Source organism: Stegostoma tigrinum, chromosome 18 (genome assembly GCF_030684315.1).
Source record: "Stegostoma tigrinum isolate sSteTig4 chromosome 18, sSteTig4.hap1, whole genome shotgun sequence".
NCBI classification, from domain to species: Eukaryota; Metazoa; Chordata; class Chondrichthyes; order Orectolobiformes; family Stegostomatidae; genus Stegostoma; species Stegostoma tigrinum.
In genome coordinates this window covers 11,183,199-11,197,862 of record NC_081371.1, presented here as the reverse complement: position 1 = coordinate 11,197,862, position 14,664 = coordinate 11,183,199, and the positions used below count along the sequence as shown (strand labels likewise).

The window sequence follows — 14,664 nt, the reverse complement described above, 5'->3', positions numbered from 1 at the left end:
TCGTCTCTGGGAGGATAGAGTGAAGTACTTCTTTTTATTTGTTCACGGGATGAGGGTGTCTCTGACTAGGCAGTATTTATTGCCCATTCCTAATTGCCCAGAGGGCAATTTAGAGTCAACCACATTGCTGTGGGTCTGGACTCCCATGTAGGCCAGACCAGGTAAGGATGGCAGTTTCTTTCCCTAAAGGGCCAGATGGGTTTTTTTACGACAATCAACATTTGATTCATGGCCATCATTAGTTTCTTAATTCAAGATATTTATTGAATTCAAATTCCACCACTTGCCATGGTGGGATTCAAACCCAGGTCGCATATTATCTGGATCTCTGGATTAACAGTCCAGTGATAATCTCACTAGGCCATCGCATCCCCTGTGTTTGAAGGATTCAGATGACTGTTGAACTGTCTGACAGGTTGCATTGCCCCTTTCAGATCATTAACCAACTTTCTACTAATGAGTTGGATGGTTGCTTCTACAAGCCAAGAGGGTCTTCGTGGATTTCTACGAAATGATAAAAGGAAAAATGTCACCCATGCTAAGTAGTCATTGAATATCAATATAATCTGTGCTCACTGTGATTGTCTAGATTTGGGTTTCAATTCAGCGTCTTCTCACTCACAGATGGGAATGATGCCAGAGTCAAAGGCTCATGCTGAGAATTTAGCTGAAGATGGAAAATGCATTTGCCAAAAATCTTATGGACAGCTTGACTGCAGGAAAGGGACTGAGAAGGAAAATACTGCCTCAGTTGGAAGAAAAGACAAGTAAAATTGGATTGCCACAGATTGTTGTGAGAACCTCTGGGAAGCTGGTTCAAAAGTCTAGCAAAGGCTAGACCAAGCTGCGGTGATTCATACTCGCTTGCATGTGTATGTTGATCATGTGGACAAAGTGTTGGAGGCGAAGCTGCCGACGATGTCTGTCAGTGTTTCAGATTGCCAGCATATGTTCAGCAGCAATGACTAGCAAATGCTAAGTTTCTCTTTCAGTTATGAGAACCCCTTTAAGTAACAGTGGAAATTGTTATCAAATCCTTGTTTAGCCCAAGTAACTGGTCATTGTTTGTGGAATGTATTAGGTGGAGCGGTCATCATCGGACTGTCACAGAGCCTTGTTAATGAATGTTAGTAAGCATTGTGACAGTCAGCTTGACGAAACTCTGCCGTGGTACTCACTAGTGCTAGCTTTAACTCCATTTATGGTCCAATCTTGGCCACTTCTTTCACCTCTTCAGAGCCAAATGCGTTTATTAATAGTCTCCATTACTGGATTCATGGACCCTAGACTGGTCCTTTTTAGAGTGCAACTGTCTGCTGAATTGGTCAGGAAATGGAACGTGTGAAACTGTGGATGAAATGCTTAGAACACGAAAACCTGTGACTTCTTCCATGTGAGAGGACAAGATCAGCGGCTGCATAGGTGCACCATCATCTCCATCCCACAGCATTCTGACTTGGGCAACTTCATTGTCTCAGAACTGCCTCCCTATCCATACAATTTGCAACATCTCAGCACACAAACTGAAGTGATTTGAGGAAGAAGGCACTCAAGGGATGGCCTGGTCCATATCCCCAAAATGAATATTTTAGAAAAGTTGCAATGATGCTAACATGAGAATTCTATTTGATTTCATCCTTTTTTTTGAATCAATAAACTCTCAGCATTGGCACTTTAATGATTTGCAATAGCTTGAACAGCAGGTTGTGCCTCAACAGATGCTGGCATGAATTACTTTAAATTCAGACAGGCATCTCTTTCGAACGTTTGGCATGCAGGTTTACCATGGATCTGCTAGCAAATTAATATTTTAAATCAGACTCAATCTAGCCAGTGCATTATTTACGATGTTACTAAATGTCATTGGCATTTCTGACCTCCAGTCTTCTGAGAGACATGTATGTCGAAAGTGCACTGCATTGAGAATGTATGCTATGAATCGCTAGTGCACTTTTTATTTTATCCCCAACACTCCCCTCCCACCTGTAGACCTGATAACTAGTGATGATATTTGACTGTAAAAGCTGACAAACATACCGTGTGTGTTTCCAGCACTGGATATGGAGAATGCCTGCTCGATGAGCCAGCAACAAGGAGCTATGACCTTCCAACCCAGTTACCCGGTCAAATCTATGATGCGAACAAGCAATGTGAACTAATGTTCGGTGCTGGATCACAAGTTTGCCCCTACATGGTGAGTTATTTTATCACTTTTTTCTCTTAGTGAATGTGTGCGTTTTGTAATGCAAGAGACTGTACAAAACCTACATGGGAGAAATTATGAGAGCCATGCAGGTGTAAGACAGCACTGCGGTCTGAACCCAAGGGATCAATGCAAATCTGTGCAGCATTGTGAGAGGAGATGCTCCATGAATGATACTTTTCTCCCCAGAGAGTGGCATTTCTTCATGCACTAATGTTAATTCCAGTAGGAACATTTATACTGCTGAGCACATGCAGGAATTCTAGAACTATTCCTTATTGTCAAGAGTTATGCACGAACAGTTGTTCAGGAAAAAAACTGAGGAAAACCGCTGGTAAATGAATTAATGCGAGCAGACATTTTGCAAGGTTAAGTTTTTGATTCAACTATTGCACCTAATGCCTCAGTCACTCTTTCAGGGATAGTCTTGACCACCACAGTGCCACCTCCTGACTCAGTAGAATTATTTTGGAATTATCATAGAATTGTAACGCGTGCAAACATGTCTGCTGCATCTTTCTTTGATAATGGGAACTGCAGATGCTGGAGAATCCAAGATAATAAAATGTGAGGCTGGATGAACACAGCAGGCTCAGCAGCATCTCAGGAGCACAAAAGCTGACGTTTCGGGCCTAGACCCTTCATCAGAGAGGGGGATGGGTTGAGGGTTCTGGAATAAATAGGGAGAGGGAGAGACGGACCGAAGACTGAGAGAAAAGAAGATAGGTGGAGAGGAGAGTATAGGTGGTGAGGTAGGGAGGGGATAGGTCAGTCCAGGGAAGACGGACAGGTCAAGGAGGTGGGATGAGGTTAGTAGGTAGGAGATGGAGGTGCGGCTTGGGGTGGGGGGAAGGGATGGGTGAGAGGAAGAACAGGTTAGGGAGGCAGAGACAGGTTGGACTGGTTTTGGGATGCAGTGGATGGAGGGGAAGAGCTGGGCTGGTTGTGTGGTGCAGTGGGGGTAGGGGACGAACTGGGCTGGTTTTGGGATGCGGTGGGGGAAGGGGAGATTTTGAAGCTGGTGAAGTCACTCCCACTTCCTACAGACAAAGGGGGTGGCCATGGGCACCCGCATGGGCCCCAGCTATGCCTGCCTCTTTGTAGGTTACGTGGAACAGTCCCTCTTCCGCACCTACACAGGCCCCAAACCCCACCTCTTCCTCCGGTACATTGATGACTGTATCGGCGCCGCCTCTTGCTCCCCAGAGGAGCTCGAACAGTTCATCCACTTCACCAACACCTTCCACCCTAACCTTCAGTTCACCTGGGCCATCTCCAGCACATCCCTCACCTTCCTGGACCTCTCAGTCTCCATCTCAGGCAACCAGCTTGTAACTGATGTTCATTTCAAGCCCACTGACTCCCACAGCTACCTAGAATACACCTCCTCCCACCCACCCTCCTGCAAAAATTCCATCCCCTATTCCCAATTCCTCCGCCTCCGCCGCATCTGCTCCCACGATGAGGCATTCCACTCCCGCACATCCCAGATGTCCAAGTTCTTCAAGGACCGCAACTTTCCCCCCACAGTGGTCGAGAACACCCTTGAACGCGTCTCTCGCATTTCCCACAACACATCCCTCACACCCCGCCCCTGCCACAACCGCCCAAAGAGGACCCCCTCGTTCTCACACACCACCCCACCAACCTCCGGATGCAACGCATCATCCTCCGACACTTCCGCCATCTACAATCCGACCCCACCACCCAAGACATTTTTCCATCCCCACCCTTGTCTGCTTTCCGGACAGACCACTCTTTCCGTGACTCCCTTGTTCGCTCCACACTGCCCTCCAACCCCACCATACCCGGCACCTTCCCCTGCAACCGCAGGAAGTGCTAGAATTGCCCCCACACCTCCTCCCTCACCCCTATCCCAGGCCCCAAGATGACTTTCCATATTAAGCAGAGGTTCACCTGCACATCTGCCAATGTGATATACTGTATCCATTGTACCCGGTGTGGCTTCCTCTACGTTGGGGAAACCAAGCGGAGGCTTGGGGACCGCTTTGCAGAACACCTCCGCTCGGTTTGCAATAAACAACTACACCTACCAGTCGCACACCCTTTCCACTCCCCCTCCCATTCTTTAGATGACATGTCCATCATGGGCCTCCTGCAGTGCCACAATGATGCCACCCAAAGGTTGCAGGAACAGCAACTCATATTCCGCCTGGGAACCCTGCAGCCCAATGGTATCAATGTGGACTTCACCAGCTTCAAAATCTCCCCTTCCCCCACCACATCCCAAAACCAGCCCAGTTCGTCTCATCTCCTCCCCCCACTGCACCACACAACCAGCCCAGCTCTTCCCCTCCACCCACTGCATCCCAAAACCAGTCCAACCTGTCTCTGCCTCCCTAACCTGTTCTTCCTCTCACCCATCCCTTCCTCCCACCCCAAGCCGCACCTCCATCTCCTACCTACTAACCTCATCCCACCTCCTTGACCTGTCCGTCTTCCCTGGACTGACCTATCCCCTCCCTACCTCCCCACGTATACTCTCGTCTCCACCTATCTTCTTTTCTCTCCATCTTCGGTCCGCCTCTCCCTCTCTCCCTATTTATTCCAGAACCCTCACCCCATCCCCCTCTCTGATGAAGGGTCTAGGCCCGAAACGTCAGCTTTTGCTGTCCTGAGATGCTGCTGGGCCTGCTGTGTTCATCCAGCCTCACATTTTATTATCTTGCATCCTTCTTTATTTCGTTTCATAAATCTTTTCTTCCTCCCTCCCTAACCAATTTTCATGCTCTCCCAGAGATGCCACCCTCTATTCCTTCCTGTTTAACCTGAGACCCTGTCACACATGCCTCCATATTACTTAATAAACCAGTCTGATAAACTTAGCTTCTGTCTTTTCAGCAGTAATTTTAGATGGCGTTGCAGTGAGGGCCCAAACCTGCCCTCTGCTGGCAGCCATGTAAATGCATTTTCCAACCAAGGTCTCGGTTTGCAATCTCAAATGGAACTCCTTGCCAAGATCTCCTTCCCAAAGCCTCTTCCTTTCCTTTCTGTAGCCCAGTGCCTGCTGAGGCCAGTTGTAATTCACCAGGAAAGGGGAAGGGAACCATTTCATTTAGTGGCAGGCAGGAAACGTGGAGAGTGGCCTGTCTGCCTGGAGACTAATGGAGGCCCTTTAAAGCCTTCTTCCTCCTTCTAATTGCATTGCTTCCCACACTTACCTCTCTATCCAGGGACCTCCCCTGCAGCGGTAGCTCTGGCACTGGTGGTGCTGTTGAGACCAGAGACCTGCTGACTTGTAATTGGTCGGCACCTCTTTGGATGAGATTTCTGCTTTACTCGGGGCTAAATAGAGTGGAACCTCTGCTAGTCAGATAAGTGTCTGATTCCTAATACTTGTGTTGGACCACCTTGGGAAAGTTGAGCAGGGTTTCTGCCAGTTTTCCAACCAGTGAGCAAGAACACAATCTCACAGTAACTTCTCTCTGAGGTGTATAGATGGATAAATGGGTGGCTAGATTCATGTGAGCTCTGCCTGTTGTTTTCTCTCTTTCACAACCTTGGGGTTGCAAGATTACAATGTAGTCAACAATTATTAGTTCATTAGCACATTCACTGCTACTGACATTGATCAGGCATGCCTAATCTTGCTGATTGCATCATCAATAACTTTCATTCGTAACGATTGACCAAACATATCCTGTATCCACTAATAAGATAATAATGATTAATTGCTACATTTACCTTCAGAAAACTGGAGTCGCTTGTATAATATCTTTTTCTTTATCTTATTCTTATCTTATTTTATCTTATTCTCCACATTTGATCTCATTGCCACTGCCAAAGGAGACTTAGGAGTAGAGTAACTGAGGCAATAAGCACATATTAGGTGAAATATCAGCCATGTCAATGGAATGTGTCAGTACTGCTTCAATTGGCTCAGTACTAATTGGCAGTGAAGAGGCAAGGAGGACTGAGGTAGAAATTTCATAGTTTACAGCCTAGATAACTGCTGGTGGAGGAATGAAATGAACTAGAGATGATCAAAGGCCAGAACGGGAGGAGTGTAGAATTCTCAGCAGATTGTAAGAATGGAGGAGACGATGGAGATGGTTAAAGGCACAAACTAAACCAAATGGGGACCATTTTAACTCTCAATAATGAGTGGGTTGGGTTTGGCAGAATTAATTTCAAACCCAATTGACCTTGAACATTATCCATGTGCAGTTTTAATGGAGGTTGGATAAGGGACAGGTGGACTGACCAGCTCTTGAGAGATAGCACAGTTGTGGAAACCTTAGAAAGAAGCTATGAATCTCTATTTCAACATGGTTTGTGTTCTTAATTGAATGTGAACTGATAATCTGGATGAGGAGGACCATAGCGTGAGTGCCTTTACAGCACTGCTGGTGGAGTAGGCAATGCAGAATGTACAATAATCTAAACCTGTAAATTGACCCCTTATAACCTTTCTACAAGATCAGCTCTGATTCCTGCATTCCATCAGACTACCCAATTTCCCTGCAATCCGGAACCCTTTAATTATGTTGCACGCCTCCTCCAGGGCATTCTGTGTCCTGCGGCTAGCCCAGTCACTCAGTCACCTTGTCAGTCATTGGCAGCCAAGCTTCACAATCAAATTAGCAGTTAAAAGCAGTCCCTGAGAAAAATAAATAAAAAGTACCTCATCTTTAAAAACTCAATACTGGGAGGGATCACATACTTTTGACCAGACTCCTCCTGCTCTGAACTGACACTTCAGTGAATATCAAGGTCACTGTTCTTGTCAGAAGTAGTTATAGAGCCATACAGAATGGAACCAGACCCTCTGGTCCAACGCGCCTGCACTGCCAGACACCCCAATCTGACCTAGTTTCATTCATCAGCTTTTGGCCCTTATCCTTCTATACCCTTCCTGTTCCTACAACCATCCAGATGCCTTTTAAATGTTGTAATTGCACCACCCTCCACCACTTCCTCTGGCACCTCCATACATGCAGCACCCTCTGTGTGACAAAGTTGCCCTCTATTTCACCTCTCACCTTAAATCTATACCCTCCAGTTTTGGATTCCTACACTTTAGGAAAAAGACCTTGGCTATTCCCCCCATCCATGCCCTTCATGACCTCTACAAGGTCACACCCTCAGCCTCTGCTCCAAGGAAAATAGCCCCAGTCTATTCAGCCACTGCCTATAACTCAGACCCTCCGATCCCAGCAACATCCTTGTAAATTTTTTCTGCACCCTCTCAAGATTAACAATATCCTTCCTGTAGAAGGGCAACCAGAATTGTGCGCTATATTCTAAAAGTGGCTGCGCCAATGTCCTATACGACAGCGACATGACATCCCAACTCCTATACTCCATGTTCAGACCAATGAAGGCAAGCTTGCCAAATGCCACCTTCACCACCCTGTCTACCTGTACCTCCATTTTCAAGGAACTATTCGCTGTAGCCCTACGTCTCTTTGTTCAGCAGCACGATACAGAGGCCCTACCATTAGGTGTATTCGTCCTGCCATGGTTTGCCTTACCAAAATGCAACACCTCATATTTATCTAAGTTAAACTCCATCTGCCATTCCTCAGCCTGTTGGCCCATCTGACCAAGGTCCCTTTGTACTATGAGGTAATCTTTTTCACTATCGCATTTTTTGGTATCATCTGCAAACTTATTAACCAAGCCTCCTATATTCGCATTCAAGTCATTTATATAAATGATGAAAAGCATTGAACCCAGCAAAGATCCATGTTGCCCACTGCTGGTTATTGGCCTCCATATGAAAAACAGCCCTCTAGCGTGACCTTCTGTCTCCTACCTTCAAGCCAATTCTGAAGCCAATATGTCTTCTATGACTCTGCCTTCATAAATTGTCTTTGTCACCCCTACAAGACTCAATCAAGTTAGTGAGACACAAGTTCCCATGCATAAAGTGTTGAACTGGGGGTGGACAAAGTCAGAAATCACACAACACCAGGTTATAGTCCAACAGGTTTATTTGAAATCACAAGCTTTTGAAGCACTGCCCCTTCATTAAGTGATCTTTAAGGGGTCCTATTCTCTCCCTAGTTATTCTATTGCCCTTTAGCGTACATAAAGAATCTCTCTGGATTCTCCATACCCTTTGTCAAACCTATTTCATGTCTCATTTTTGCCCTCCTGATTTCCCTCGAGTATATGCCTTTTTTTTACCAGAACCTCAACATCTGGTGTTTCCTACACCTACCAGCCTTGCCCTACACACTAACAGGAACATACTGTCGCCGAACTCTCATTATCTCATTTTTAAAGGCCTCCCCCTTCCCAACTTTTCCAGTGAAAATAGATCAAAGCCACATTATAGATCTTGGCTTCCCCTATGAAAAATATGTTGTTGTGCTGCCTGTGAATAAATTTCTCTGTAGGAGTAATTAAGTCACTTTGCCAATACTTTTTTTTTAAAATCACAAGTTCTAAACGACTTGCTTCAGGGTCAGTATGAGTATTGGAAAGAACAAATATGGATTAAAGCCCAAAACCGCAACCACCATATTCGATGCATTTGACCAAACCAAAAATGTGATCTAGAGGTCACTGTGTGCCACATGTTTTTGCAGATGTTTCTTTGTGGAACCTCTTGCTGGAATTAGAAATTCTGGCAGATTTGCAAGTTTATGCTCAGATTTCTATCTGGATGGTTATACACCCAACTGTTCTCCCCTAGTAGTTGCCAAGATGCTGTGGGTTGCTGTATCCATGCCTATTAAAGTGACAGGATTGAAGATGCATGTTGTAATTAAGGTGCTCTATGCACACACACCACTTGTTAGTGATTTTTAATTGCTTTTTGCTCTGGTGATGTTTGCATACAATCAAACAAATCTCTGGCAAGAAAGGAAATTTAATACCTTGATCTCAAAGTCATTGTCATGAAGTGCTATTTTTAGAAGTTGGTCCTTACAATAGTGATAGCGTTCATCTGTGATGGGCTGTCATCAACAGCAAAACATGCTTGACTGAAGGGTCTTCTCTCCTTTCAGATTGACATCAAAGACTGGACAGCATTATACAGAATGATTGTTCTCTGTGATGTCCCAACTGTTTGTTTGTTTGTTCAACCCCCTCCACAAAAAAACCACGAAGCCAGTATTTTGCCGGCACGCTGTTCGTGGAACCTAGCTGTGCCTCAATTTAGCTGCTGCATTTCCCTACAGCAAATGCATTTCAGAAATATGTAATTGTCTATAATGCAAATTTGGAAATCATGAGGTACTTAACATTCAAAACAAGGAAAATTCTTTGTTCAAATACCATCTGTAAATGTCAGGTCTTTACATTGCTAATCGTTACTTAAATTATTCATGTTCATGTTTTAAATTGGTCTTTCTCAAGCCTTTGGGGGAAAAAAATGTCAAAACATGCAGAGCCAAATTGGAATTCAAAGCACAAAGTGTAAATGGATGCTTTAAATCTGAAATGAGTACATAAACTGCTGTAAATACTCAGGCAGCATCAGGGGAGAAGGACACAGGGTTTCAGATTGGTGAGTTTATTGTCCAAAAAGGAAATGTATTATGCTGGATTTGGGGAAATGTAGCTTATCATGAGAAATATTGATGACACTTTGAAATTGAACATTAATTATTTTCTCACAGGATCAGATCTACATGGCACGCACAAGCAAAACTTTGGAACATGTGGTCAAAAGCACTTCCCTTGACCCACCAAACTTTGTACTTTGTAGGATGGTTTTAATACATTGAACAACCATGTGGTTGAATTTGCACAATATAGTTTAGTGCTTTTAAAAGTAGATGGAGCATTACCACATTACAAATCAACTCATTCTTTACGCAGAAACAATGCAAGCGACTATGGTGCACGAGTGTGGAAGGTGTACACAGAGGCTGCCGGACACAGCACATGCCACTGGCTGATGGAACTGATTGTGGTCATGGAATGGTAAGTTCCCAAGGATCAGTGCTCTGAAGGCGAGGGATGTTTGCATCAAGAAAGGGAGACTGATGTTTCTGAGCTGCTTTAATGCTGTGGAAAAACTGTAAATTCTCTTTTTAATAGGTGCAGATGCAAATTGACTCAAGGAGGAGTTGGGCTTGTTTCCAGCCCAAGGTATAGCTCTGAGAATTAGACCATAGAACAATACAGCGCAGAACAGGCCCTTCGGCCCTCAATGTTGCACCGACGTGTGAACTAATCTAAGCCCCACCCCCTACACTATCCCATCATTACCCATATTCTTATCCAAGGACTGCTTAAATGCCCCTAATGTGGCTGAGTTAACTACATTGGCAGGCAGGGCGTTCCACGCCCTTACCACTCTGAGTAAAGAACCTGCCTCTGACATCTGTCTTAAATCTATCACTTCTCAATTTGCAGCTATGCTCCCTCGTACAAGCCGATGTCGTCATCCTTGGAAAAAGACTCTCACAGTCCACCCTATCTAATCCTCTGATCATCTTGTATGTCTCTATTAAATCCCCTCTTAGCCGCCTTCTCTCCAATGAGAACAGACTCAAGTCCCTCAGCCTTTCTTCATAAGACCTTCACTCCAGACCAGGCAACATCCTGGTAAATTTCCTCTGCACCATTTCCAATTGTAGATGAATTAATGTTTTATCTTAAAATACTGCGATGAAAGCTATTAATCCCAGTTATCTCTGAGAACCTTGATTCTGAAGTAGAGGTGAATGACTTTTCTATTTTCAATACTGTGTAGTTATGCCTTTTCTGTTTTAAAAAATGAGTCAGAAAGTAAATAGAGCAGTGAATTGAAGACAACCTTTACAAGAAAGCATGTAACTGTGCGCAAATAATTACTGAGGAGTTTTCTAAGTGTAATCTTTAGTGGCCTGTAGAAAAGTCAGATGGCCAGGGCCTACGTGTAGGTTGAGTTCAGAAGATCCACTCCATTTGAATGACAGTTTTATTTTTAAAGTTTATGGAAGTCTTCAGACCACCAGAGCCAGAAAGGTGTCTTAGACTGTTTTAGCGGTCTCAGAATCTGGGAAAAGTCAGTAAGTTAGCTTATGTCTGTATCTCTCTTGGTGGGCAGTCGCAGAGAGAATCCTGTCAGGTGAGGTATGCAGAAATGTTTCAAAAGGAAATGCTTCTGACCTTTTCATTTTGGTAAAGAAATGTTAAAATAAGGTTAGGAGTGATTCTTCAATGGTGTTTCATTGGGGTTGAACATCTGTAAGAGCATTTCAGGAGCAAAAGAGTTGGACCTTTTTGCTGTTTATGATAAGATCTTCATAAATTGTATGTATTAGGCTTTATTTTCTTTTTGTGTACTAAGCTTGCATTGTTCTTAAAAGTACATTCACAACTTGGAATGAATGTCTTCAGTGTCCGATCACAATGGTAACCAAATTGCAAAGATAAAATCTACGGTCTTTCAAGTCAGATTTCACCCTAGGATCTGACTTGTCCTATATTACTATCATTTGGGATCATTACAGTTCGCATCCTGGTCTGGATAAACTCTCTGATGAAGGGTCAGGCCCGAAACGTCAGCTTTTGTGCTCCTGAGATGCTGCTGGGCCTGCTGTGTTCATCCAGCCTCAATTTTATTATCTTTGATTAGATAAACTTGGTTTTACAGGGCAGACCTTTGGTTTAAACTAGCTGGTGTGCAGGTGTCATCTGAGTGCAGGTGGTAAAGTAAGTTGAGCTTGTGGGCAGTGTGTATGTTTGGACCCAGTTCTCCTATGATCTCCAATCACAGGCCCAGAAGTATGTAAGAGTATTCATGTCAATACTCAGTGCAACTTTCTGGATATGTAGAATTCTTAGATGAGGATTAGATCTCGTAATTTCTGGTACACAGTACTTGTTTAGTGTCCAGTTTAAATGACAAATTTTCTCATGATTATTCTTGATGATGTGTATTTTTGGAATAACTTTGGGAGACTTTTGGTTTCACTTCATGAATCCCTTCCGAAAAAAAAATGTCAATTAAGCTCTACTAAAGGTTACCTTGATGTTTGAAAAAGTTTTCAAAAGCTACAAGTTGTCATGTTGTGGAAAAGTTTGGCAGCATCTCTGGAGGGAAATCAGGGTTAACATTTTGGGTCAAGTGACCTTTCCTCAGAACTGAAGTGTTAACTGATTTTTCACCAAGATGCTGCCAGACCTGCTGAGCTTTTCCAGCAAATTTCTGTTCTTGCTACTGATTTACAGCATCCACAGTTCATTCAGTTTTGATTAAGTTGTCATGTTGTGTTGTTTAGGTCAGAGCCAATAGCCAGAGCTGGCTGTCTGTCCTTCAGTATATCCATTGGCATCTACACACCCTGCAGTGACAGAGCTGTTGCATTTCCCATAGCTGCTAGTCAAGGTGGTGATGTATGCATGTCCCACAGGAACAGTGCTGCTGTTAACTACAGTCAAGTCCTGCTGTCCATCATGCATGTCCTACAGTTGGAGTGCTGCTGCCTGTCTTAATGTTGCTGTCTGTCCTACAAGCGCAGAGCGGTTCTAAGGAAAGGTCACTGGACCCGAAACATAGACTGTGTTTTCTCTCCAGAGACCTGCTGAATTCCAACAGCAATTTCTTTTAAGGACAGTGCTGCAGTCAGTGCTGCTGTCTGTCCCACAGAAACAATACTAATGTCCATTATGCATGGCCTATAGTGACTGAGAGAGGTTTGAACAAGAAACCTCACATTCCAGGCAAACACTCCCCCACACCATTTAAAGATATGTAGTTGATGCACTGAACTTCAAATATCTTGTCAAATTTTTGCAATCACTCTACAAGACAGTTGATACTAAGAAATCTACACACTTTACAAAAAGTGAAATTGAACATCAAGCTCCGAGAAGTGGGTCTGATAAATCATCTATTTCAGGCATTCAGTTGCTGATTTATTCTGTTTAAGGCAAAGACCTACACCTTCAGACATAATTAGGCCTTTTCTGAAGCAATGTCTGAGAATAACTTGTAGAAATTGGTGCTCCTGGTGGGGACATCAACCCATTGAAATTGAAAAACTGCACTGAGGCCGGTATTCCACGACCAAGTCCCTTTTTTTTGTGCATGGTACACTGGCTGTGACCAGCTAGTTTGGAGTCAGTCTCTTGAACTGAGGAGATTCTAAACTGCCTGTTTATATCCAAAGATAATGGGAACTGCAGATGCTGGAGAATCCAAGATAACAAAGTGTGAAGCTGGATGAACACAGCAGGCCAGGCAGCATCTTAGGAGCACAAAAGCTGGTGTTTCAGGACTAGACCCTTCATCAGAGAGGGGGATGGGGAGAGGACTCTGAAATAAATAGGGAGAGAGGGGGAGGTGGACCGAAGATGGAGAGAAAAGAAGATAGGTGGAGAGGAAAGTATAGTTGGGGAGGCGGGGAGGGGATAGGTCAGTCCAGGGAGGACGGACAGGTCAAGGAGGCGGGATGAGGTTAGTAGGTAGGAGATGGAGGTGCGGCTTGAGGTGGGAGGAGGGGATAGGTCAGAGGAAGAACAGGTTAGGCAGGCGGAGACAAGCTGGGCAGGTTTTGGGATGCAGTGGGGGAAGGGGAGATTTTGAAGCTTGAGGCCCACGTTGATACCATTTGGCTGCAGGGCTCCCAAGCGGAATATGAGTTGCTGTTCCTGCAACCTTTGGTGGCATCATTATGGCACTGCAGGAGGCCCAGGATGGAAATGTCATCTCAAAACCAGCCCAGCTCGTCCCCGCCTCCCTAACCTGTTCTTCCTCTCACCTATCCCCTCCTCCCAACTCAAGCCACGCCTCCATTTCCTACCTACTAACCTCATCCCGCCTCCTTGACCTGTCAGTGCTCCCTGGACTGACCTATCCCCTCCCTACCTCCCCACCTATACTCTCCTCTCCACCTATCTTCTCCTCTATCCATCTTTGGTCCGCCGCCCCCTCTCTCTCCCTAATTATTTCAAAACCCTCTCCCCATCCCCCTTTTCTGATGAAGGGTCTAGGCCCGAAACGTCAGCTTTTGTGCTGCTGATATGCTGCTTGGCCTGCTGTGTTCATCCAGCTTCACACTTTGTTATCTTGGATTCTCCAGCATCTGCAGTTCCCGTTATCTCTGATCACAATCCCAACCTATCACGTTCAGCCCTGCCCTAATCTTTCATTAATCCCTTAATTCCGTATTGTTGTTACATTGTCTATTTAAAACATATTGTGGAATAATCTGGAGTGACGTATGCCCTTTGAGTTTTGTTTCAGCTGCATTCCTGGATCAGTGTCTATCGGTCACTTTGCAGACAGACAGAACATTTCCTAATGGTCATTTGTTTCATGTTTGATTCTAGCTTCAACAAAATGGAAGACATGAATCAGCTCAACAGCTGGTTAAGAGCATCACGTTCTACTGACGTTATTGTACATGCACCATATATTGTTTGAATTATTATGTATCTTATTTATATGCTGTTCCTAAGGTTACAATTATGAACATTCACTCTGGTACAGACTGGGTTGCGTGCTTCAAAAAGCAGTGATCCCAGAAATTGGGTATTTGTGGCTGGGC

At 44.5% G+C, this 14,664-nt stretch overlaps 1 protein-coding gene across 5 annotated transcripts in view; it reads left to right on the top strand.

The window, feature by feature from the left end:
• LOC125460805 (A disintegrin and metalloproteinase with thrombospondin motifs 20-like) overlaps nucleotides 1–14,664 on the top strand; it is a 357,534-nt gene that overhangs the window by 161,771 nt on the left and 181,099 nt on the right. For all 5 annotated transcript variants that reach the window (XM_048548796.2, XM_048548795.2, XM_048548794.2 and 2 more), the window contains 2 exons: nucleotides 2,053–2,194; nucleotides 10,001–10,105. In XM_048548796.2, the coding sequence (XP_048404753.1) occupies nucleotides 2,053–2,194; nucleotides 10,001–10,105 (247 nt within the window). The remainder of the gene's footprint in view (nucleotides 1–2,052; nucleotides 2,195–10,000; nucleotides 10,106–14,664) is intronic.